Genomic DNA, 22,834 nt, shown 5'->3' with positions numbered 1-22,834 from the left:
GTTTTGGGTATTTGATTGTGTTTTGGGTATTTTCTTGTGTTTCGTGTATTTGCTTATGTTTTGGGTATTTGCTTGTGTTTTGTGTATTTGCTTTTGTTCTGTGTATTTGCTTCTGTTTTGCGTATTTGCTTCTGTTTTGGGTCTTTGCTTGTGTTTTGTGCATTTTCTTGTGTTTTGTGTATTTGCTTGTGTTTTGGGTATTCGCTTGTGGTTTGGGTATTTGCTTTTGTTTTGGGTATTTTCTTGTGTTTTGGGTATTTGCTTGTGTTTTGGGTATTTTCTTATGTTTTGTGTATTTGCTTATGTTTTGTGTATTTGCTTGTGTTTTGGGTATTTGCTTCTGTTTTGGGTATTTGCTTGTGTTTTGTTCATTTTCTTGTGTTTTGTGTATTTGCTTATGTTTTGTTCATTTGCTTATGAAGTAGTCTTATTAATTTGCTTGTGTTCAGTCTCTTTAAATGTGTGAGCTCTCAGGGCCACCGTAATGTCGCTCGTTGTGCCTTGTGACCGACGCCTGCTTGACGAAGATCTCCACTAAATTAAAAGCTCTCTGATCTTCTGTCGGACCTCAGCTGATATTTCCCAGAAGGTCTGGGTCACTTCACGGGTGTAAACACGGACGTCTTGAGTTTCAGTATCTGGTTTATTAAAGTGGGAGCCCTGCTCCTCCTCCCTGCTCCTCCTCCCTGCTCATCTCCACCTCAGGACTGCGCGTCACGCGGCTTTTACGTCAGCAACAGCAGCTGCAGGCGGCGGCTGCACCGACATAGCGAGGGGAGGGCGCGCGCGCGCGGGGCGGCTGTTGGAACATACACACATTCAAGGCTGCGTTTGCTGCTCCCGCACGAGACAGTTACTGTACCGGGTGGATTGGCGTTGATCGATCCGCCGCCGCACGCGAGAGGCGTCAATTCCTGAGCGGGAAAAGGGGAAACCATGGCAACGGATTTTAGGGTGACGCTGACTGACTGACGCGCCGACAGGTTACCTTGAGTGCAGGTAAGAGATGAGCTGTGTACCCGGAAAACCGCTGAAAGATGCGACAGGTTTGTCAACACTACTGAACATCAGGGGTGTAACTAGTTAAATTCCTCTCAAGCTAAATAACTTGTGGTCCTACGTAGCTAAATGTATTTTTTCCTCACAGAAATCCGTCTGTTACCTGATGTTTACTGTTTGACTAGTTTATTTTATCAAGTTCATACTGAATTGATTTGATAATAAGTTACTTCTCAGTAGATATGTTTGAAATTACGTTAAAAACTGTTTTTGTCAAAACAAATACACAAAATATGGGCCTAATTTTACAAACGTGAGTAATATTTATAGTCTGTTTAGTAAACGAGTGAATAAACCTAAATCATGACTGAAATTTTTACCATAACAACTTCAAAACAACTAAATCTATCATATGCTGCGCAGGCTGCAAAAATCTGGAATATTTTCATTAAATATTATGTTACATCATTTTATTTAAATCCCTGACAAAACAACATAAGACACTCACATGTTCCAAGGCTGTGTCCAAATTAAATAAAACCACTTCTTGATTGACGGTGATTAAAGGAAATATGAGTATTTGCTTTCTTGCCGAGAGTTTGGATGTTCAGATTGATACCTCGCTCGTGTCTGGACGGTGAATATGAAGCCTCAGCCGGTGTGCAGGTATTTAAACCTAAAAAGTTTAGGACTTTTTTTGATGCTGCTGATGATGGTGCTACATGAAAAGTCAGAGGATGACCAAAGTTATTACAGTTCATTCTGAGGAAGAGGAACAGAAACGTCTGAACCACATTTCATTACGATCCATCCAACAGTTGTTGGTCGTAAACAAAAAGTGCTATTGTCTGTTGTCTTGTAGCCACAGAGCATCTCTAATCCAAAACCGCTTCAGGGAAAAAAGCTGGAAATGTTCAACAACTCCACGAGATGAGCCGAGGCTTGAAAAAGCGAAACGAAGGCAGGCCACACCCCAGACATTTCTTTCTTCCTGCTCATCCATCCATAATTAAAATTCCTCTGGACACACACACACACACACACAGTCAGACTGCACATGCCCAGTGCATCATCAGCAAGTGTGTTTTCATAGTATTTTACTGTGTCAGACGCACAGTCAGTGGGGTGGAATACGCACGCTTCACTTGGCGATTAGCCTCACAGAAACATCCTCACACACGTCCCACTAATGCCAGATCCAACAGGCGAGCGTTTGAGATGCGTAGACACGACAGGCCTATCCAAAAAATGTGACAACAGATCTACAGAGTTCAGTCTCATTAAATCTTTATCTCCACAAAATCAATTATGTAGTGCGCACACACACACACACACACACACACACACACACTGACCTACTTTTTTTTCTCAGGGTTACAGAAGGAATACATAAAAGCCGAAAGTGTTTTTGTTTTATTCTACTACCGGCTACTGTCTCGGCTGCAGCGCTGTCATTGTGTTCTGTGTTGTTCCTGTTTTATCTTCCAGCACTGCAGCTCCCTTGTGAAGCATGTCTTCCTCCTCCTCCTCCTCCTCCTCTTCCTCGGAGCTGCCCTACTTTTGTCCTCGCTGCGGTGACGAGTTTCGTTTCTCGTCCGTACCTGAGCTCCGGGCTCACCTGGTCAGCCGACACACCTACGAGACCCTGCTGGTGCTGTCGCAGGTAACTAACATGGGGCTGCAACTGCAAACTGTTATCTGTCGAGTCTTTTCTTGATTAGTTGATTAGTCGGTTGGCATATAAAATGGTGAAAAATGCAGGTTACAATTTCCCAAAGCGATGTCTTAAAATGTCGTTTTGTCCGACCAACAGTAGAAAAACCCAAACATACTCAGTTTACTGAAGAAAAGCATCAAATTCTCACATTTGAGAAGCTGGAAACAGAGAATTCTCTTCATTTTTGTCTTGAGAAATGACTCAAAACTTTTAACCGATTATAAAAATAGTTGGAGAAACGTTTTCTGTCCATCGACAGCTGCAAAGTCATATTAAAGATTAAAATGTGGCTCATATGTAGAGCCGCAACGATCGAGTTGTGTCGATGCTATTTAGTAATCGAGTTTCTTGATGAATCGTGTCAGCCCTGCTTAAGTACTTATATTTATATCTGCATAAGTGTGACCTCCACAGCCTTCAGAGTTTCAGTCTCCTTGCAAAGCCCCTTGTGTTCAAGTGTCTTGTCTTTTACTTTATCAGGCGTGAGCGTGGGTGTTAGCAACATCATGTTAAACTCTATGAAGGCCCCATTGTCCCTCAGTCTGATGTACAACTCATTTTAAATGCTACGGCCTGCTAGCAACACTGCTTGACAAGCGGGGAGTGTATGCGAAGGCCTCAAAGGCCGCACTCTGAAGTTCTGTGCACCTTTTAATAATGGTTGATAAACACTGGTCAATAAACATCATATGAGTAATATGCATCAATCGTAAACATATTCAAACATGTTAAACCAAATTCAGCACCACGCACAGACAGGCTGGCGTTAATTTAATGCTGCATTTCAGGCTCGGGTCAGAAGCTCCAGGCCTGGTGCTCTCCTCCCTCTCCCCGGTCAAGCTGTAATCCAGAGACAGAGCTCTTCTCTGGGCATGGACTCCCACAGCCTCCCCCTGCCGCTGGCCTGCCTGGATCTCGCCTCGTCGTCTGCCTCCGTCCAACTGCTCAGGGAAATGTTCGACCCTTCAGATCGGGCTCTCCCCTCTTCTGCAGGACACCAAGGGGACCCCACCACTGCTCTGGCCCTCCCCGGCCCCTTGGGGCCTTTTCCTGGGAGGAAACTGGGCGAGGTAGGGGTCCAGCTGGGCCTGGACTTTGGGCTGACAGTGGGGATCGGGCTGGAGGAGAGACTGGGGCTGGGGCTGGATCGTAAAATCGCCCGGACGTTTGCGGAGGTCGAGGAGAGGGTGAACCGCCGCGTGGGTCGACTGAAAGTGGAGCTGCAGAAGAGGGAGGCGGAGCTGGAGCAGGAGAGGCGGGACGGGGAGCGACTGAAGAGAGAGAAACAGGAAGTGGAGGAGAGGGCTGCGTACCTGTCCAGACAGGTGGGTGAAGCTGTGAGGCTGAAACACATTTGTTTGTTTTCTTACTCTGTGATTTGAACTTTGAAGGTTTTAGCCGTGTTTGTTTTTTATCTGTCAGGTCTCTGCTGCCATGGAGATGATGGAGCGATTAAACAAAGACCTGGAAGGAAAAGAGAAACAGCTGAGTGAACGACAACAGTCAGTATCTGCCAGGTTTCTTTCTGTCTGTGCATGCAGGTGTCCTCAAAACAAGTGTTCACAACTTTCTATTCGTTTCATTACGGTTTCTGGCGCTGGACAACTTAACTGCCCCACAACTCTCTCTCTCTCTCTCTCTCTCTCTCCCGACTGTGTCCGCTCAGACAAACGGCATGCACATAACTAAGAAGAGAATCTCGTGGTCCGGTGGATTTCAGGTGTAGGAAAGGGAATCTGTGAGCAGATGTTGGCGAGGTAGAGGAGGAAGAGAGCCACATGTTTAATGATGGCTTTTGTGAAGCTTTTCGTTCACCGCGGCTCCGTCTACAGTAGAACTGTGACAACAGCTGCTGTAGAGTGACGTCAAAGTCGCATCAATTCCTATCCGAGTGTCCAGACTCAGGTTTGAATTGGATTTGGACCACATATGAAAGTGGTCCAAATCCGAACTGGAAAAGATCAGAATCCATATGACGTGGCCTGTTCACACTGTCATAAAAAGATCAGATCTGAGTCACATATGAGCAAATAAATCGGATTTGGGTCTCGAAGTTACTGTAGTTTGGACCCCTCGCCGACACAGTCTGCTGCAGCATCAGTGACACACCGCTCATGGAGCTGATGAAGGCACTTTAGCTCCCGATTGCTGCAATTTTCATCAAAAATCACACTCCTTCTCTTAAGCTGCACCTTATAACTCCAGAAGTTGCCTGTGAATCATCATGTTTTTGAGTTTGAGTCTCATTACTCACTGACAGCTGTTCGTACATTAATGGGTACTCTGCAACCAGGAGCTGCTAACAAATAATTGGCAGTAAACCCCCCCAAAAATCCACCACTCTAGATCACACAATGAACTACACCTACCTGAAAAAGAAATTGTATAATACAAGTATCCCAATGATAATCTGGTGTAAAATATTTGTCCACTCAGTCATCAGAACTACAACAGATCAGCATCCCATTGAGAAAGAAAGTCTCTTACAAATGCCTGTCAGGCAGAATTAGGGCAGTTTCCCCCGATAATATTTACCCAAAACAGAGCACTAAACTTTCTGATGCACCTGACATCAAGACTCCCTCCAATTCAAGGCTCTTAAAACCCAAGAGCTGAACCCGGAAAAGAGTCCCTCATGCCGGCTAGTCCTGAGACTAACAAATCCTGCTACATGTTACATGCACCTTTCTCAAACCTTTCTCATGCTTTACAAACACCAAGTATAGAAAATCAAATGATGACTCAAAGCAAAAATACTCATCTGGAACATTGGGAGGAAGAGAGAAAAAACAACACAAACTAGATTGTTATCTGGTCCTAAAGAGAGATTGTGAAACAGCCGGATATCTTTCTGCTGTCAGAGAGGCAGCTTCTAACCAAGAACAGGCTCAGTCACCCCTGCAGCTGAAAAAGGAGACATAAAAAAACCACAGGGCTCAAGTTGTTGCTCACAGCAAAGGTTGTACTTCCTTTTTTACATCCCCCAAAGCATTATGAGAGCCGTAGTCCTAGAGCACGACTAGCTCCAAAAATATTATGAAGACAGAAAAATCGCAGGAGTTGCAAAATCCATCAATATGAGCATGTAGCACTATCAGTATTTTCAGAGGTGTCATCGACATGAGGGCGCATGAGTAGTATCTAGCTGCAGTACCGGAGGCTGCAGTTTTAGGACCACAATCCTAGGACCCTTGTTTACTTTGATACTGCCAGCTAGCTAGCTAGCTAGCTAGCAATGTACTCTTGACAGCCCCCCGAAGCCAATTACCCTTACCCTAACCATCACCGGTGTGTGCCTAAAAAGTTATTGATTATGCATGTTGACTGGTTAACCCTGTCTGCTTGCACGTGGCCGTGATGCTGTGCATTACCACCACCATTCTTCTAGATGGCGCTGTCGCAAAAAAACTTCAGTCCTAGAACTGCGGCCCCAGGATTGTGGGGGTCCTTAAACTGCAGCCTCCAGTACTGCTGCTAGATAATATTGGGGCGGATGGGGACGTTGTTTGTGGTCTCAGTTGATGTGGGTCGACAGTGACTTGCTTTGTACGCCCCTAATTTGGATGAAGGTACATGATTTGTTTCCCACTGTTAGCTGAGATTCATCTTTATTGTCATAACACACGGTAAGTATCAGTATAACGAGATGGGTTGATAAACTAGTGTACAGAGACTAATCGATTTTATTTATATAGCCCAAAATCTGGACCCTCAGACCTGCAGTTCAGGTCAAAACTAGATTGTTGTGGTGCTGCCATGAAAATAGAGCCCATACAGTTTTTGGGCGACAGCAGATAGTGGAAGGAGTTTAATTATCATGCTGGGACACGTGGCCCTAACTTGAAAAGACAAAAAAAAATTTAGAGAGAAAGAGATCTGTTGTGCAAAATGATAAAATAAACAGGGACTTTAAGTAAGAGGCATCACGTCTCCAGTTTTGACTGAACAGTAACAGTAAGCAAATATATTTTATATAATATATCATGCAGCATGAACACTGATACAACGTGATTCACAGACAGAGGACACACCGCGTTCAGTCTGCATCACTGGACACACACACACACACACACACACACACACACACACACACACACACACAGCGGTGGTTTGCCGTGATGATAAATGTAAGATGACAGTGAGGCACAGAAGCCCCGAGGGTTTGTGCGTTTGTAAGGTCAGCCACTTTGTTTGTGCTGCATGTTAAATCTGCATGTTGTTGCTTATTTCTCATGCTGTTTTTTTGTTTATGTGACATTGAAATACATAATTATCTCCATCTACTGTAAAGCTCTGACTGTTCTGTCTTCACAAATTAAATTGAGCAGCAATCCAGCAAGAATGACTGACAACTGAATTAAAAAACAAGGATTCCTTCGCTGAAACATAATGGTCACATTACACGTTTATATTTTGCTTCAGAATAACCTACTAAGCACAAAGTAAAATATAGTCCTTTCTACATTTAAACAGACTTAACTTTTAGTCATTTAACGGAACTAAATCAAAGGAAATGTATTCTAATTAAATGTAATCAAATGTTTATCTAGTGTTTTATAATTTTATAAAAAATGTTGAGCAACATAAAGGGAACTACAGACTTCGTGTCACTGAACAACCCTGTGTTGTAAAATGACAAATAAATCTACCTTGTAATCTTGAATATTCTCCATTTTTATAGCATTAACTTACAACATGGACAAACGACCACACCTGGAAAGCCTGTTTTATACCGAGGAGCTGTGGTCATGTTGAGGCTGTATGTTTCTGTATCCCACTACATCGTCAGGCGCTCCTATTCTTTTGTCCTCTCCCTGCAAATGAATTTGTTTGTGAAATAAAAAATCTGTTTGTTTATCATAGTTGATTTACATTCTGAAATGTGTGTGTGTTTTGCAGGGAGATGGTGGACATCGAGTGTTTTCTGAGGGAGACTGCAGAGAAAGAGGCCGAGGCCAAATCCAGGCTGCAGGTGAACGTCTTCTGTTGTTGCCTCTTTTAAGGGGACAGTTTGTTTTTCTGATTAATGAGAATCAGACAACCGGCTTTCCTTTCATTTTTTTTTATTGTGTGAGGTGTTTGAAGGTCTGTGATGTCGGTGAGATTAGCCTAGTTTATCTCAGTCAAAGGTAGTGAACACAAATTTTTACACTTCTCCTGATATTAATATACTATACTATACAAACTAGTTGTGATTTCTGAAGTTAATCACTGATACAGATACACATAAATATATATAATTTATGTATGTATAAAACTTGCATGCCAATTCCTGTTCTTGTACGTAAAGTTGTGAGCAAGCTGTTTGATTTTTCACCCTAAATTGTTTTGGTTCAGGCAGATGTTCAAATTAGTGGCTACAATTATTTCAGGTAGCTGCCATTTACATTTATATTTACTCATTTGGCAGACGCTTTTATCCAAAGCAACTTAGATTTCAGGAACAACATACAAGCATCAACAGTAAATGAAAACAGTAAGGGATCTACAACTGGCAATGAACACTAGTGAGAGCTATTAACGCTTACGGCATCAGTGGGGTAAATACCTAGGGGAAGCAATAAAAGTTAACAACTAGTGCAATCAATACAAGACAATTGTAAGGGGATAGAAGAAGAGCACAGGAAGTGTTTTTTTCTACACATATTTTTCTTGTAATTTATTTACTAATAATATTTAGCCAAACGTCCGAATGTGTTCATTTATTGCAGAGTCATGATCTTTTTCATATTTAATCAAAAAAACATTAAATTCAAGATCTCAGAGCAACACACGAACGTTGGTGGGAACCAAGGTCAGTTTGCTGTGTAGAGCAGGAAAGTCGCTGATAAGCACTTTGAGTCTGAGGAGCTTTGATTGTGTGTCCGGACACTCCTGTCCAAGAGGAGTGTGGGAATAACTTCTCTATATTGTTATATGATCTTGCATAATCTGTATGTTAATTTTAATCACAGAAAGCCTGCAGCGCTGATGAGTAGAAGCACATAAGAGAGAGGTAGCTCATCTTGACCTGTGCAGACCGGAGCGAATGTGTAGCCGGGCTTGTTAATGAGGGAGTCTCAGGGGAGTGTCTCTGTGTGATGGGGTGCCTGACCCCACAGCAGTGGGAACAGGCTTCGCAGGAGTTTCACTTATGCGGTGTAGTTTCCTTGAGCCCTCACATGGGTTGTTTTTATTCATAACCAATCAGAGACTCACAGCGACTTCCATGTTTTGATAATGGCCCAATAAGGAGTCTCCCAACGACTACAATATAAGCTAATGTTAACCCTAACCAAGTAATCTGTTTTCAAATCGCAGTAAATCTACATGTTGAACTCTATTCAACTGTTTTACTGAAGAATTAAAATGTGTGAGGACCTGAAGACATCCGGCCCAGCTGAAGGTTTGTCTCCAACATGATAATAAGTTGGTTCAGGGTAAATAACTGTTTAATCTTGTGAGATTTGGGGTTAGATAACAGTTCAGTTTAACAGTAGAAAGTTGGTTGAAATTAGCTGCAGGGTTTTGGATGTAATGCCGTCGATGAAAAATGTCTTTCCAGCAGAGAACTTTCTGGGATGAACCTGATTTGTTGAAGGTAAATGTAAAGGCTATCTGACCGCCACATCCTTTCTAGGACACACATGTCCTTCACTGCTGGGGAAACATGTGTTGCTGTTTTATCAAGTTCTCCGGAGCCAGTGTGTCGTATTTATTTACAGTATTTATACATCCTAAATATCAGATCACAGAGTTACACATTTGCTTTGGTATTTTGGTGCGTAACAATAAACATAGTAAGAGAAAATATTAAAAAGATAAAACAAGATAAACTGCAAGACAAGAATCATAAATATAAAATTGACCATAATGTATATAAAAATGTAAACATCTTTTTGCATTAAAAACAATTGTGTTTTGATGTCAGGTGTTTATCGAGATGTTGCTGGAGCGAGCCGACTGCGCAGAGAGACAGCTGCTGCTGCTCAGCTCACACGCACATCACAAGCACAGCTACACGCGCCACCACGACAGATACACAGACGCGTACGCCGACCCGTACGCACCTACGGACGGACACACGCCTGCACCTGGCCGAGGAGGACGCAGCCTGGACAGCAGCACTGATGACATCATCGCAGACAAGATGCAGGGAACCATCGGCAACCGGGTGAGGGAAAAAAAAACAAAAAGAAACGTTGGTAATTCTTAAAACTGTAGTATTAAATAAAATGAAAATAAATTAAGGATAAAGTTTTAAAAAAGTAAATCAAGGAGAGTATTTAGAGGTATTTTATCATATTTACAGTTGTTAATAAGGTTTTGTGAAGTGGAAAGAAATTGTACGCCCGTTGATTTAGGGTGAACTGATGAAGCTCCTTGTTCATCTATATTCCCTCTTCTGCTGCTCCTTTTATTGCGAGGCCCACCTTTTCCACACTTCTCTGACAGACTATGAAACTAAAATAAAAACTCTATTGCAACATCGCTCAATAACCATATTGCTCGTAAGCAGAATGTGCTTGCTCATGTGCTACAAGCTCAGAAAGTTCTGTCTGTTCGTGTGCTAAAACTCGAGGAAAAGATGAAGGTCATCATCGCAGCGTGTGCCGGAACACCGGTGTGTGGGAGAAGCGGTGAGCGCTCTCCGCAGGAATGCCAAGGTGATACATCACATTCAAAGGTCTGCACTTATACTAACACTGATGTATTTCCGTGATCATCAACATGATTATCTATCAGCATATCAGTAATGTGAAAAAAGATGTTTCCCAAGGTAAGAAGGCCTTATCTGGTTAGGAGCTGCTTTGTTCAGTCAGTGTGAGCTGTCTGAGTTAGTCTGCTGACTGAAACTGATAATTAAATTGGCTCCACCGATACAGACAGTATGTAGCTGTATTTTTTAAACATGCATAAGGTTGTGCACATCTATAATTATTCTTTCCTGAGTTTTTATATATTTTTTGTCTTCCTGCGTTTTTGTGCGTGTCAAATTCATATTTTGATTCATCTTTATATTTATATAGGTTCATGTTTATCGTTGTAACTCACTTAGTCGCCAAAACAAATTCCTTTGTAGCACATTTGTTTTATTAAAACTGAATTGTCTGCAAGCTTGAGACTTTATATGTGGTCGTATCTCTCTCAGCTCTAATCTGAGTCTGAACACTGCTGGATATCTCAAATGAAAAAGTGGTGTTGTGAGCACATTTCTTCATTTGTGCATTTGACAGTCTCATCCTGTCGATACCAAACCGTTACAGACACAACGATCTGCTTTTTCCACTTCACAAAACTTTATTTCCATCTGTAAGTCTTATAAAACATATTTAAATAAGAAGTTCACTGTTTCCTCCCCAGCCTACAGTGTGTTCTGTGTCTCAGCTGCAGGTGTATTTTGTATCTCTGAAATCATTTAAAAATGTTTAACATTAACGTGAAACAGATGTGTAGTTACCTTAATGATGTAGTTAATTGTCTAAAACAGGGTTTAACGCCTCCCCCAGATAAAGCTTGGAAAAAGGCGGCCCTCTTTTAGTTTACCTGGTCAGCTGAAGTCCTGGATGCCGAAGGGATCATGATTATGTTATAGGATCACATAAAGAGACAGAATAAAGCCCAGACAACCTCATATTACAGACTAAACCAAATACATAATAAAACATTTATTAATCTCTGGGAACGTGGGAAACACAGAACAATCCCCAAAACAGATCACACCTATTTAAGCTGTTCTGTATCCCTGTTTGAAAAGAAATGTTATAACTAATGTAGTTTTTTCGCTGAGCCTCCCATGAAAGTGTTTGGAGCCACCATGGGGAGACCCGCCTCTCGCTTTGAAAACCCTCTGGTTTAAAACGTGCAAAATCACCAGTATGGTCCTTGTAACTCTGCTCACTTCTTTCCTCCTCCTTCTTTCCGTCTTCCTGCTCTTTTCATCAACCCTTTCTCCCGCTCCTGTCGTCCTTGCTCTTCTTTGTTCTCCTCCAGAGGAGCTACAGTGTTTCAGGCTCCTACAGACTCGGGGACCAGCCGTACAGCCACCATCCCTACAGGTACCTGAACATATCAAACAGGTACCTGATAACTACTGTGTAGAGACGTTTGTGCCACAGTACAGTCTGAACCTCTTAGATGTCAGCAAACTGGGCCACAGAGCTTCACACGTTGCTTTTAATTGTAGATTATTCATCATTAAATTAGAGAAACTCTGAGAGAACGTATGAGAGACACTTCTTATGACTAATAATGATGATAATTTCACTAATAACTTAATTTTAATTAATTCAGGGATTATTGTTTCAAACACATCTTTACGTGTCCTCTCTCTGCCTCCCAGCGGACTGAGCGGTCACATGCGGACCTTGTCTCTGGGTTCAGGTGCGTGGGACTCTGAGGGGGCGCTGGTCCCGCTCCATCCCCACCACTACGCTCCAGCATGGGCTCGACGAAAGAGAGCGGGAGGAGACGGGAGGAGGGAGAGAGTGTGGTATGTTTGAAGTATAGTTTAAATGTGTAGTCATGCTGCTGGCGTGATTTAAGTGATGTCTCTCAGTCGGATCCAGAATGAAATATGTATCAGGTGCATTGTGATGAAATGCGGTTCAGACCTTCGTGTTCCCCTCAGGAAGAATAACTTTGGTGATCCTCTGACTTTTCATCTAGCTCCATCATCACGTCAACGTTTTGATGTGTTTACTACTAATGAGTAAATGTTAGCTAAACGAAAAATGGTGAAATTACTAAAGATCAGCGTTTGGCATTGTTAGCATGCTGACATTAGCATTTAGCTCACCGCTACGCCCAACCCTTCTGGGCTTTTTTTATACTTTTGATTTTGCCTTTATATATCACATTAAAACATGAATGAACATTAATATATAAGCTATATATGCTGGCTAAGTACAGCCTAGCAGAGCTGCTAGTATGGCTACAGACTCTCGTTACTTCTCAGATTATTTTAAGGATTTTTAGACAGGATCCACTGTGTTGCTAAAAAATGACATTTAGAAACAGCAAACATAAATTTGTGGAACAGAAATGTATATATTTGTTTACCACTTTAGTCATACTGTGATTTATCTCATGTTAAAACAGTAATAGATTTATCATTGGACTCCTGTAACACCGTCAGACTCACGGTGTTTAAAAAAATCGATGCAGCAGAAAGTCTCGCAGAATAATTAGGTTTTATTTCCAGCCTTGTTTCGTCATATTTAATCATATTCTTGTTACTCGTATTTTACATCATTGTCATGTTTTCTCCACATCGTCCTCCTCCTCTCCTCCTCTGTTTCCAGGGTCGGGGAGGAAGGAAGTGGCAGAACGTGGAGTAAAAGAAACCGTCGTTACCACAGCACTGAGGAGGAAGAGGAGGAGGAGGAAGAAGAAGAGGAGGAGGGGGAGGAGGAGGTAGACGAGGAAGGATTCTGGAGCAGCGCTGAGATGAGGAGACTAATCTTTGCCAGGACACACACACCTGGTTCAGGTAAACCTGAACTCTGTAACTTTTTTTCTTTTGCTTGCTGAGTGTTGAAGTGTTGATGCAACACTTCCTGCTGCTGCTTCACAATAAAAGCTGTCTTCCCTCCTCCTCTCCGTATTTTCATCACTTCCTTTCCTCCTTTTCCTCCCTCCTCCTCTGCAGAAGCCCCGACCTCCCTCCACTCCACCCCCTCCCGTCGTTATGGCGACAGACATCTGGGGCCGGACACCTTGAGGCTGAGGGCGGGCCTTTTCTGCGTGTTTCCATATTTGGACTTGCGCTCCTTGCTGCGTGCGGCCGAGGTCTGCTCTGATTGGCGGTTTGTTGCTAGGCACCCGGCGGTTTGGACACGCCTCCGGCTGGAGAACGCCAGAGTGTCGGCCGAGGTAGAGGAGCCATCATCATCCTCTTCATGACTTACGCTACTAATATCATCATCTACTTTTTTAAAAGATAAATGACGAACTGATGAAGTCGGATTCACAAAACTCTCATAACTGGATAAACTTGTCGCAAATCGCTCGTTTCGGCCTGACGAACTTCATGAGATATCATCGTTAGCATAATAACATTGCTGCCTGCTCGGGAAAGAGTCATTCATGTCATTCACAAAAGAGTCAGTCAAGAGAAGAGTCAGTGGTCGTATTAGAGGAACTGAAACAATTATAAAATAATGTCAGTAACATGTCATCAAAGCAGCACTTGAGGGAAATGTTTGATGTCAGACGCTAAAAAACATCTTTCTAAAACAAAGCGGTAAACGACTAATGTGACAAGTCTAATGGCCCCTTCGGATACAACACGACAACGGCACCACTGCGCTATCCGTAACTGCCCTCGGTCGGTTAAGCAAGATGCAGAGAGTCTCGACTGGTGCCTTTTAAGGATTTCTTTATTTCTTTTAATTTGTGATGTCCAATACTGTAAATTCTCTCAAATCTCTTGTGTGTGCCACTTAAGAAGGGATTTGTTCGTACATGAGGCCCACAGTGTTTGTCACCTCACAAATATTAGGTTTCTTTTTTTAAATGTCTCAGTTATTTCCTGAAACAGTTGGCCACCATAGCTTTTATCAATCAAACGAGGAAATGGTGCATTTTGTAGGGGACTATATTCAGTGGCAGATTAATCCACATTCGGTGTGTTTCTTTGTGTGTTTGAGTGTAGTTCCTGACCACTCTGTCTCAGTGGTGTACTCAAACTCAGACTGTGGTTCTGAACAACCTGAAGCCTCGAAGCAGACGAGCCGACGAGACTCGAGAGGATTACCACAAGAACACACGGTAACACACACAAACACACATTTGTCTTTACAATGCAGAATGTCTCGATGGTTTAAATCTGAAATTGGTCCTCACAAAGACAGTAATACACACACACACACACACACACACACACACACACACACACACACACAAAGAGCTCTCAGGGATTAATACTCAGTGCAGCTTTTCTTATCTTTTATTTAAGTGAAAAACATGCACGTTGCCATGGTAACATCATCTAATCTTAGCCCAGCTGTCGTCTGATTGGTCAGAACAGAAAACGGGAACACTAAGGACGTTGACCATGAAAATGCAGCTGAGAGCATTAATGAACATCATACTGAGCTGGGACAAGAGAAGGAATGCGCCCTCTGAGTGCATTGTGGGTATTGTAGATGACCTGGGTGTGTTTTCTGTCTCAGAGGCAGCGTGGAGCCGGGGGTGGAGGCCCTGCTGCGGTCAGCAGGGGGCAGTCTGCTCCACCTGTCGGTCTCTCAGTGTCCTCACATCCTCACTGACAGGACGCTGTGGCTGGCCAGCTGCTACTGCAGGAACCTGCAGACGCTCACATACAGGTGACTCCATGTTCCTGTCTGATTGTTGACCTGGTTACCTGTTCGTTTACCTGGTTACCTGTTTGTTTGTTTACTTGTTTGTCTGTTTACCTTTCTGATTGTTTACTTGTTTGTCTGTTTACCTGTCTGATTCTTTACTTGTTTGTCTGTTTATCTGTCTGAGTGGTTTACTATGTGTTGTCTGTTTGCCTGTCTGATTCTTTACTTGTTTGTCTGTTTACCTGTCTGATTGTTTACTTGTTTGTCTGTTTGCCTGTCTGATTGTTTACTTGTTTGTCTGTTTACCTGTCTTTATGTGTCTGTCTGTTTACTTGTCTGTCTGTTTGCCTGTCTGTCTGTTTGCCTGTCTTTATGTGTCTGTCTGTTTACTTGTTTGTCTGTTTACCTGTCTGATTGTTTACTTGTTTGTCTGTTTACCTGTCTTTATGTGTCTGTCTGTTTACCTGTCTGATTGTTTACTTGTTTGTCTGTTTACCTGTCTTTATGTGTCTGTCTGTTTACTTGTTTGTCTGTTTGCCTGTCTGATTGTTTACCTGTCTTTATGTGTCTGTCTGTTTACTTGTTTGTCTGTTTGCCTGTCTGATTGTTTACCTGTCTTTATGTGTCTGTCTGTTTGCTTGTCTGATTGTTTACCTGTCTTTATGTGTCTGTCTGTTTACTTGTTTGTCTGTTTACCTGTCTGATTGTTTACTGGTCTTTATGTGTTTGTCTGTTTACCTGTCTGATTGTTTACTGGTCTTTATGTGTTTGTCTGTTTGCCTGTCTGTCTGTTTACTTGTTTGTCTGTTTGCCTGTCTGATTGTTTACCTGTCTTTATGTGTCTGTCTGTTTGCCTGTCTGATTGTTTACTTGTCTTTATGTGTCTGTCTGTTTGCCTGTCTATTGTTTACCTGTCTGATTGTTTACTTGTTTGTCTGTTTGCCTGTCTATTGTTTACCTGTCTGATTGTTTACTTGTTTGTCTGTTTGCCTGTCTGATTGTTTACTTGTCTTTATGTGTCTGTCTGTTTGCCTGTCTGTGCATGCAGGAGTTCATCGGATCCTCTCGGTCAGGAGGTTCTCTGGGCCCTGGGTGCAGGCTGCAGGAACATCAGCAGCCTGCAGGTGGCGCCAGCTCACCCCTGGTCAGTACATATCTGTTTAGACACACTAAGACCCTCGTTACTTTTTACACTTTATTAATGAAAAAAAGATTAAAATAATCCAGGCCTGGAGTCTCTAGAAGTTCACCGTCTACCAGCATCAACATGTTAGAGTCCTCCTCCTCCTGTGTGATCGAGTCTGGCGTGTCCAGGAGTTAGGGAGGGCGAGGAGTTTATGTGCAGAGACGCCAATATAAGGGCAGAATAGTGGCAGTCTTTAAAAGTGACTTCCAATGCCCCTCATCTGTGCACTACATTAACGGCCACAGAACACCTCTGGGATATTCCCCTCAAATACAATGTGTCAATTAACCAACACTTCAAATCAACCAACCAAACAAACAAATGAATCACGAGGCAGCATCACAGCAAAACTAACAACTATTTGACCCTCTCATATGCTAAACGTAAGCAGCCGTGTTTCTTCCCTTTAGGCTCTGTTGAAGAGGACTAGCGCAATAACTTGAGATCGCTTAGCCACCTCTCAGCCTCTCCACAGTGCCTCCTCTCTCGTCTCTCTCTCCTTGTGCCGGGCCCCACGCCAATCTGCTGCCAAGCCTCCTTTATCCTCTATTTCTGTTATTTTGTCCACCCCATGTATATCAGCGAGGGGCAGGCTAAATAACACCATCATATATATATATATATATATATATATATATATATAAATAATAAAACTTATATATATAATACTTTTAGCCAGCTGTCCCTAATAAACTGGACGTGGACTAAATAATAGAAACACCTCTCAGTTTGATGCAGCCCAACTCATCTATCTCTGTCGCTCGTTCCTTCTCTCTTTCAGCCAACAGCCAACTCGGTTTGGCAACCGTTGCCTGCAGACGATTGGTCGATGCTGGCCACACCTCCGCTCACTAAGTGTGGGCGGGGTCGGCTGTGGGACTCAGGGATTGGTTGCCATGGGTGAGTGACAGCAGGAAAAAACTAAAAATAAGTTTTGTTTTTTGGACATTTTGGTGCAACAATCTTTGTTGTAACTACACAATAGCTTGACTGTCAATGTTGACAGTGTGTTAAGGCTTATTTTACATTTTATATTATTTATATATATTATTTTATTTATATATATATATATATATATATACATACAACCTCAAAACAACAAAACAACTGTGTATTCTATGCTAATTATAATAATGTATATTACATTATTATAATTAGCATAGAATACACAGTTGTTTTGTTGTTTTGAGGTTTAAAAAAGTACAATATTTACTTTTTTGTATTAACATTTGATAATGGATATAACTGCTCATAGTGCTCTTATAAATATAGAATCATTACAAACATCTCTGCTAAAAGTGCCAAAATGTCTGTGTTGTCTTTCAAAATGCCTTTGCAGATAACACAATGTGAAGTCCCCTGAATAGTTTGAAGCTTTATGTTGCCTGGTTGATTTGGCGACACCTGTGGTTACCGTGGCAGCGGCAGGTGTGGTTTTAAACTGCATCGGTCAGCGGTTTAAGCAGCTAGTAATGAAACGTCTTAGCAGCTGGTGTATCTGTTTACAGTGCAGCCAAACAAGTTCAGTTTGTTTTATTAAAGAAGTCAGTCAGTCATTATTACAACCTGTCAGCCCCTTTCTGTGTGTGAAAGTTTGAATACAGCTTAGGAATGACGGACGACGCCACAAACAACAAGAACAACTATATAGAATATAAATACTCTTAATGGCTATTGCTGAAAACAATGCACATCGTAAATGGTATTTTTAATTTCGTTTGATTTCATGAGAGATAAAGATTGTAAGTAGTAGTTGTAGTTGTAAACATATATAAAAATCAATAAATTTATGAAAAAGAACCACCAACTGCTCTCTGGTGTCAGCAATGTGATGATTTCTGTTTTACACTGTTGTAAACTGAATCTTCTTGGGGTTTGGACTGTTAGTCGGACAAAACAAGAAGTTTGAAGACGTCCCCCTTTGGACTTTAGGAAATTCTGATGGTCTCTTTTCACCTTTCTGTCACATTTTATAGACTAAATTGATAATCAATGAGTCAAAAAATGAGCGACAGATCAATGAATAACAAAACAGTGGAAACACAAGGAGACACATCAACTTTCCCAAAGTTAGAAAGAGTTGATTTGACTTTTTAGACATAGAACTGAACATGCTTTAAAAACGTTAGGGTAAGGTAGAAAAACCTTTTGTAGAAGTAACACATGGGTTGTGTGTGTGTGTGTGTGTGTGTGTGTGTGTGCAGTGCGTAGCTGTGCTCACCTGCAGGTGCTGGAGCTGGAGCACATCACTGACCTCGGCCTGCCGGTGGCGACGGAGCTGTGTAAAGCCGGGCTGAAGAATCTGGAAACTCTGATCCTGACCCACACGCCCGTCAGCGGTCAGGCCATCCTGCACTTCCACAGTGAGACACGCTAACTCTCCTCTCAACACAGTGTCACCGTTATTATTGTATTATGTAAATGATTAATCCAGTGTCCCCTGCGTCTCCGCAGGTATGTGCGTTAACATCAGATCTATAGTGGTCGAGTTCTCCGTGTCAGATTACTTCGAAGAGCCGGAAAGTCAAGAGGCTCAACGTCTGTTTGGAGAAATTCTCAACACGCTAAAGGTGAAAGGATAAAACAAATTACACCACAGACAAGTTAAATCCCGGTTTCTGATTGGCCTTGCAGATGTTTAGTTTAAACACTGCTTTAAATCAGAGCTGAAGGTAGATTAAACTGCAGGTAACTGTAACAACAGTACAGATGCTTCAGTTAACTGACCGTACCAGTTTTTTCACACAACTAAATCACTAGTTTAAAAGTTTAGAATCGCCTGCCCAAAAGCCTGATTGGATAAAGTCAGATGGCTGAGAGGACAACTCTGTGTTTCTGAATGTAAATTAGCTGTCTGAATTGACCCTTGGCTAAGCCACGCCCCAAATACACAGCTGGACAATCACAGCGTAGTATAGGTCTCGCTCTAACTGAAGTCCGACACTTTCATGGCTGTGCTCCATTGACTCAAAAGCAAAAAAAAAGTAGTTTTCTAGCTTTTTTTGGCTGTATTTTTCTAAAATATGGTCAAACGCTGTTCCTGGTGCACTTGTAATAGTTACAGTCGCTACCCAGAGTGGTTGAAAGGAGAAGTACGATTTATTGTCTTTCCAAAACCTAAAATAAATCCAGAAAAATGTCTGCTGTGGATTGTTCCTAATGTAATGTTAGTTAGCTAACGCTAGCTAACTTCCTACTGAATGTAACGTGATAAATCCCCACTGTTCTGGTTTTTAATGACGACTGCAATAATGAATAGAGGCCTACCCAGCTTTACAGGAACAGTGCTGATCCTTAATATTGTTGTATGGGATGCGGTGACTCACTTGTACTGTGTGATCGGTAGGCTTTAGCTTCTATCTTTCTTTTTTTTTTCACATCTGTTTGAGTCAGTTTGAGTCAGTCTGAGAGCCTGAATACAACCTTCAAATGTATAATGCAACTGCAAAACTGTCTGCTTCTTTCTGAGATCGCTTTTTCCACCAAATTTGACAATATTTCTCCGGGGAGTGCAGTAATAGACAGTGGCAGTGGCGACAGTTTGTCATAACTAAGGGGGATGGGGCTTAGCGAAGGAGTCAATTATACTGTTTTATTCTAATAAAAGAAGAAAAGCATCAATTAAACAGGTGGCTCCAAACTTTTGAATGGTCATGTAGCTACAGACCAAGTTCCAGGTTCCCTGTGGTGTAACGGCGGCACACAGCAAAACTATTAACAAAACTATTTAAAAAACTTTTTTTTTTATAACAAAAGGGACGTCTGAATGTGATTTCAGTTGGACTTTAAAACAAGGAGGAGGTTTTAAACTTACTGAGTAACTTATGGTTTGTGTGTGTTTCCTCAGGCTCTTCGGCAGCGTCCCGGCCTGTGTGACGTCCTGCAGGTTAAAGCTGAAGGATTCTGCTGACCTCAACACACACACACACACACACACACACACACACACATTTGCTTGTACTTCTATATGTGTGAGGACCTTCGTTAACATTATGTGAAGCCGAGGGTCTATCCAACCCCCACACTTGTTGTATTGCGAGTAGTCGAGGGCCTTCTTGTGTGATGTATCTTCAATAATTGTAATTTAAGACCTTAACTGAGTGGAGGTTTATCTTCGCTCACTAGGACATGCTTTATCAGTGAGGTCACAATCTCGCATATATACACGATTATTCCATTTAATCAACTGCAGCTTTATTAAGGAGTAATACAATTCATAAAGCAATTAAATCCAGTTATGCTGAAGCCCATATGAAAGAGACATAACATGATGATGAAAGTTTACTGCCTGATAAAAGGTTAAAGTAAGGAACGTCTCTCAAAATCATTACTAAAAGCATATTTAATGTTTTTTCAGGTATGTGATATACTATGTATATGAAGTGTAAACATTAATAATATAAACACTGAATCCAACATACCATCAACGTCTTCATGTCTAGTGGTAAAACTGGTTTTATAGACTCGTTACCGCCAACAGCTGCCCTGCTTGGTCATGCTGAATGGTGGGATACACTGAGCTCTGAATACCTGGTGGATCGTGAATCACTAGCAAAGGAAAGGGGGCCGCCAGCCAGAGTGAAGTAATCTCTGATTTAAAAAATCATTAGGAAAATGTCTGTTACGTGCTTGTGGACGAATTATTCTGTTGTGTACAAGTATGAAAAACAATTTAAAGGATGAACATGTATCACGTTTTCTAATTAAATATCTTGACCTCAGCTATAGCCAGAGCAAATCAGTGGTGCAGAAAAAAAATCATATTTCTTTACTTTAAATAGTCCAAAAATAACAAAATAATGAAGACTGTATTGAAAACAGGGGACCCAGCAGCCTGTAGTGAATATCGATGCAGAGTTTAAACTGGTGTTTACGCTGCCTGGAGGCTCCTACCTTGTAAATCCAGAGTTTTCGTTTTGTTGAAACAGAATCTCAGAGCAGAAACTAACCCATCCTCAACCTGTGGAGGTGAGGAGATAAAAACAAACGCTGTGCAGAGAGAAAGTTCTGACAGGATGGACATCTAGCATCTAAAACCTGATGAAATATGAAATAAGATTTTCTTCCATAGTTTAGCAGTTTATAAGTCAGCAGCAGTTGAGCTTGTTGCAGGTTTAAACCTCCTCCATCATGTGGATCATGTTGTTGATCCTATGTAGCTGTAGATGGACCTCCCTCCCTTACGCCTTTAGGGACGCCTACTTGTTAACGCATCTGCCGCTCGTACCTGAGGTCGCCGGTTCGAGTCTGGACCGTGTAGTACAATCTCTGGGCCGGTTACACCTGCTGTCATATTTCAAGTTTCAGATTAAACAATAAAAAAGGTACTATATCCGTCAGGTGTTCACATTAAATTGGAAAATACTTTCTTGCTTGTATGTCGTCAAGACCGCAAGTGTGGGTTTTGGGATAGATGCCCTTTTCAATAAGTGATGACCTCACTCCCACAGTCTAAAACTCAAACTGGTCCTCACAAACATAGATTTACAAGAGCACGCGCACACCACACACACACACACACACACACAGAAACAACTGAAGTACCGTTCATACAAGACCCATCCCTGATCCACCATCTCCCATAACTTCAGATACGCAGGAGTTTATAAAAGTAATTTTGGCAAAAGTGTAGAAAATATGAACGTACTGACTTTTAAGGTGGAAGAAAACACGTCAGGTGGGTGTAAAGTTTAAAATAATTACTCCAACACAGCATATGAGAGATGGTGCAGAGTGAGGACTAACCAAAACCTTGATCCTTCCCTCACACTCCTTTAACTAAACTTTATTTATTTTAAATGTTTAACGAACCCTTTTTTGCACAGTACAAAGACAATCCTTTATCCTTTTAACAAAACCCCTTCTTACAGTAGGATAAATGTTTGGTTCTTTCTCTATTTTTGACAAGAACCTGAACCTTAACGAATCCCACAAATCAAAGTTAACCTTAAACCCTTGTTCTAGTTTAACAGCGCTCAAGTCGTCCTCCCCTTACAATAACCTTATTATTAACAAACTCTTACTCCTACCTTAACTTTTACTTCCAGCCAACACTATTAGCAACAAGTATTTTAGGAAAATTCCCTTAAAAAGCCATAATTCTTGTTCTTCTTCTTACCTTAATATTCAATGAGACCCTTATTCTTAACCTTTACTTTAAAAATAAGCACAAGCACACGCGTCTGCACAAGTGTATTTGCACAAGCACAAGATACGTTTACTCAGACACCAAAGACATCAATCGGTTGATCAGATGTGTTGGAGTTGTTTGATGGAAAAGTGAATCTATCATGCGTGAACTTAAAGGTGCTACATGTGTCATTTTACCGTCAATAAATCATTTTCTCATCAGTTTTGGAGTTTTGGTTCTTCTGTGTGATTAATGAACCACTCGCTCGATCGTTTTACTGAACTCAACAGGCAGAGGGCGCTGTTCTCACAGACTTTGTGTTTCTGATGTTGGAGGAGACACCTGCGTTCTTTAAGTCCTCGAAACCTACAGTCGACTTCTCACAGTGATTGGTCCTGTGTGGAGCTGTTAACATAGGCTGGGGTCCTACTTCTGTCACTTTTTACTCAAGAATGTCAAAATGTGCTCTGTTATCCCCATATTTAAAAGATTAATGAGTCTCTCTACTAGGGATG

General features: G+C 41.8%; 1 protein-coding gene across 4 annotated transcripts; it reads left to right on the top strand.

Annotated features, from left to right (window-relative positions):
- The first annotated feature begins 577 nt into the window (after positions 1–577).
- Positions 578–22,540, top strand: LOC123980892 (F-box only protein 41-like). 4 transcript variants are annotated; one of them, XM_046065469.1, is made up of 18 exons: positions 578–999; positions 1,862–1,960; positions 2,488–2,662; positions 3,505–4,041; positions 4,139–4,218; positions 7,616–7,688; positions 9,627–9,869; positions 11,690–11,775; positions 12,039–12,188; positions 13,000–13,187; positions 13,347–13,570; positions 14,352–14,467; positions 14,872–15,024; positions 16,052–16,147; positions 16,971–17,089; positions 18,394–18,552; positions 18,644–18,759; positions 20,037–22,540. In XM_046065469.1, exons 3-18 carry the CDS (start codon positions 2,510–2,512, stop codon positions 20,097–20,099), a joined length of 2,556 nt encoding a protein of 851 aa, XP_045921425.1. In that variant the 5' UTR covers positions 578–999; positions 1,862–1,960; positions 2,488–2,509; the 3' UTR covers positions 20,100–22,540. The 4 variants fall into 4 exon arrangements, with proteins under 4 accessions (XP_045921425.1, XP_045921424.1, XP_045921427.1 ...); XM_046065468.1 differs by lacking the exon at positions 1,862–1,960 and having other exon boundaries at positions 579–999; XM_046065471.1 differs by lacking the exon at positions 1,862–1,960 and having other exon boundaries at positions 581–999; positions 11,690–11,754.
- Positions 22,541–22,834: the final 294 nt, after the last annotated feature.

This window comes from Micropterus dolomieu, linkage group LG12 (genome assembly GCF_021292245.1).
Source record: "Micropterus dolomieu isolate WLL.071019.BEF.003 ecotype Adirondacks linkage group LG12, ASM2129224v1, whole genome shotgun sequence".
Taxonomy (NCBI): Eukaryota; Metazoa; Chordata; class Actinopteri; order Centrarchiformes; family Centrarchidae; genus Micropterus; species Micropterus dolomieu.
The sequence above is the reverse complement of the archived record's forward strand: the minus strand, read 5'-3'. Positions and strand labels throughout refer to the sequence as shown.

Coding starts and splice junctions, on each gene's coding strand:
- LOC123980892 (XM_046065469.1), top strand. CDS start 2,510: ATGTCTTCCTCCTCCTCCTCCTCCTCCTCTTCCTCGGAGCTGCCCTAC. Junction 14,468..14,871: donor GATTACCACAAGAACACACG/GTAACACACACA, acceptor TTTCTGTCTCAG/AGGCAGCGTGGAGCCGGGGG. Junction 18,553..18,643: donor GGCCATCCTGCACTTCCACA/GTGAGACACGCT, acceptor GCGTCTCCGCAG/GTATGTGCGTTAACATCAGA.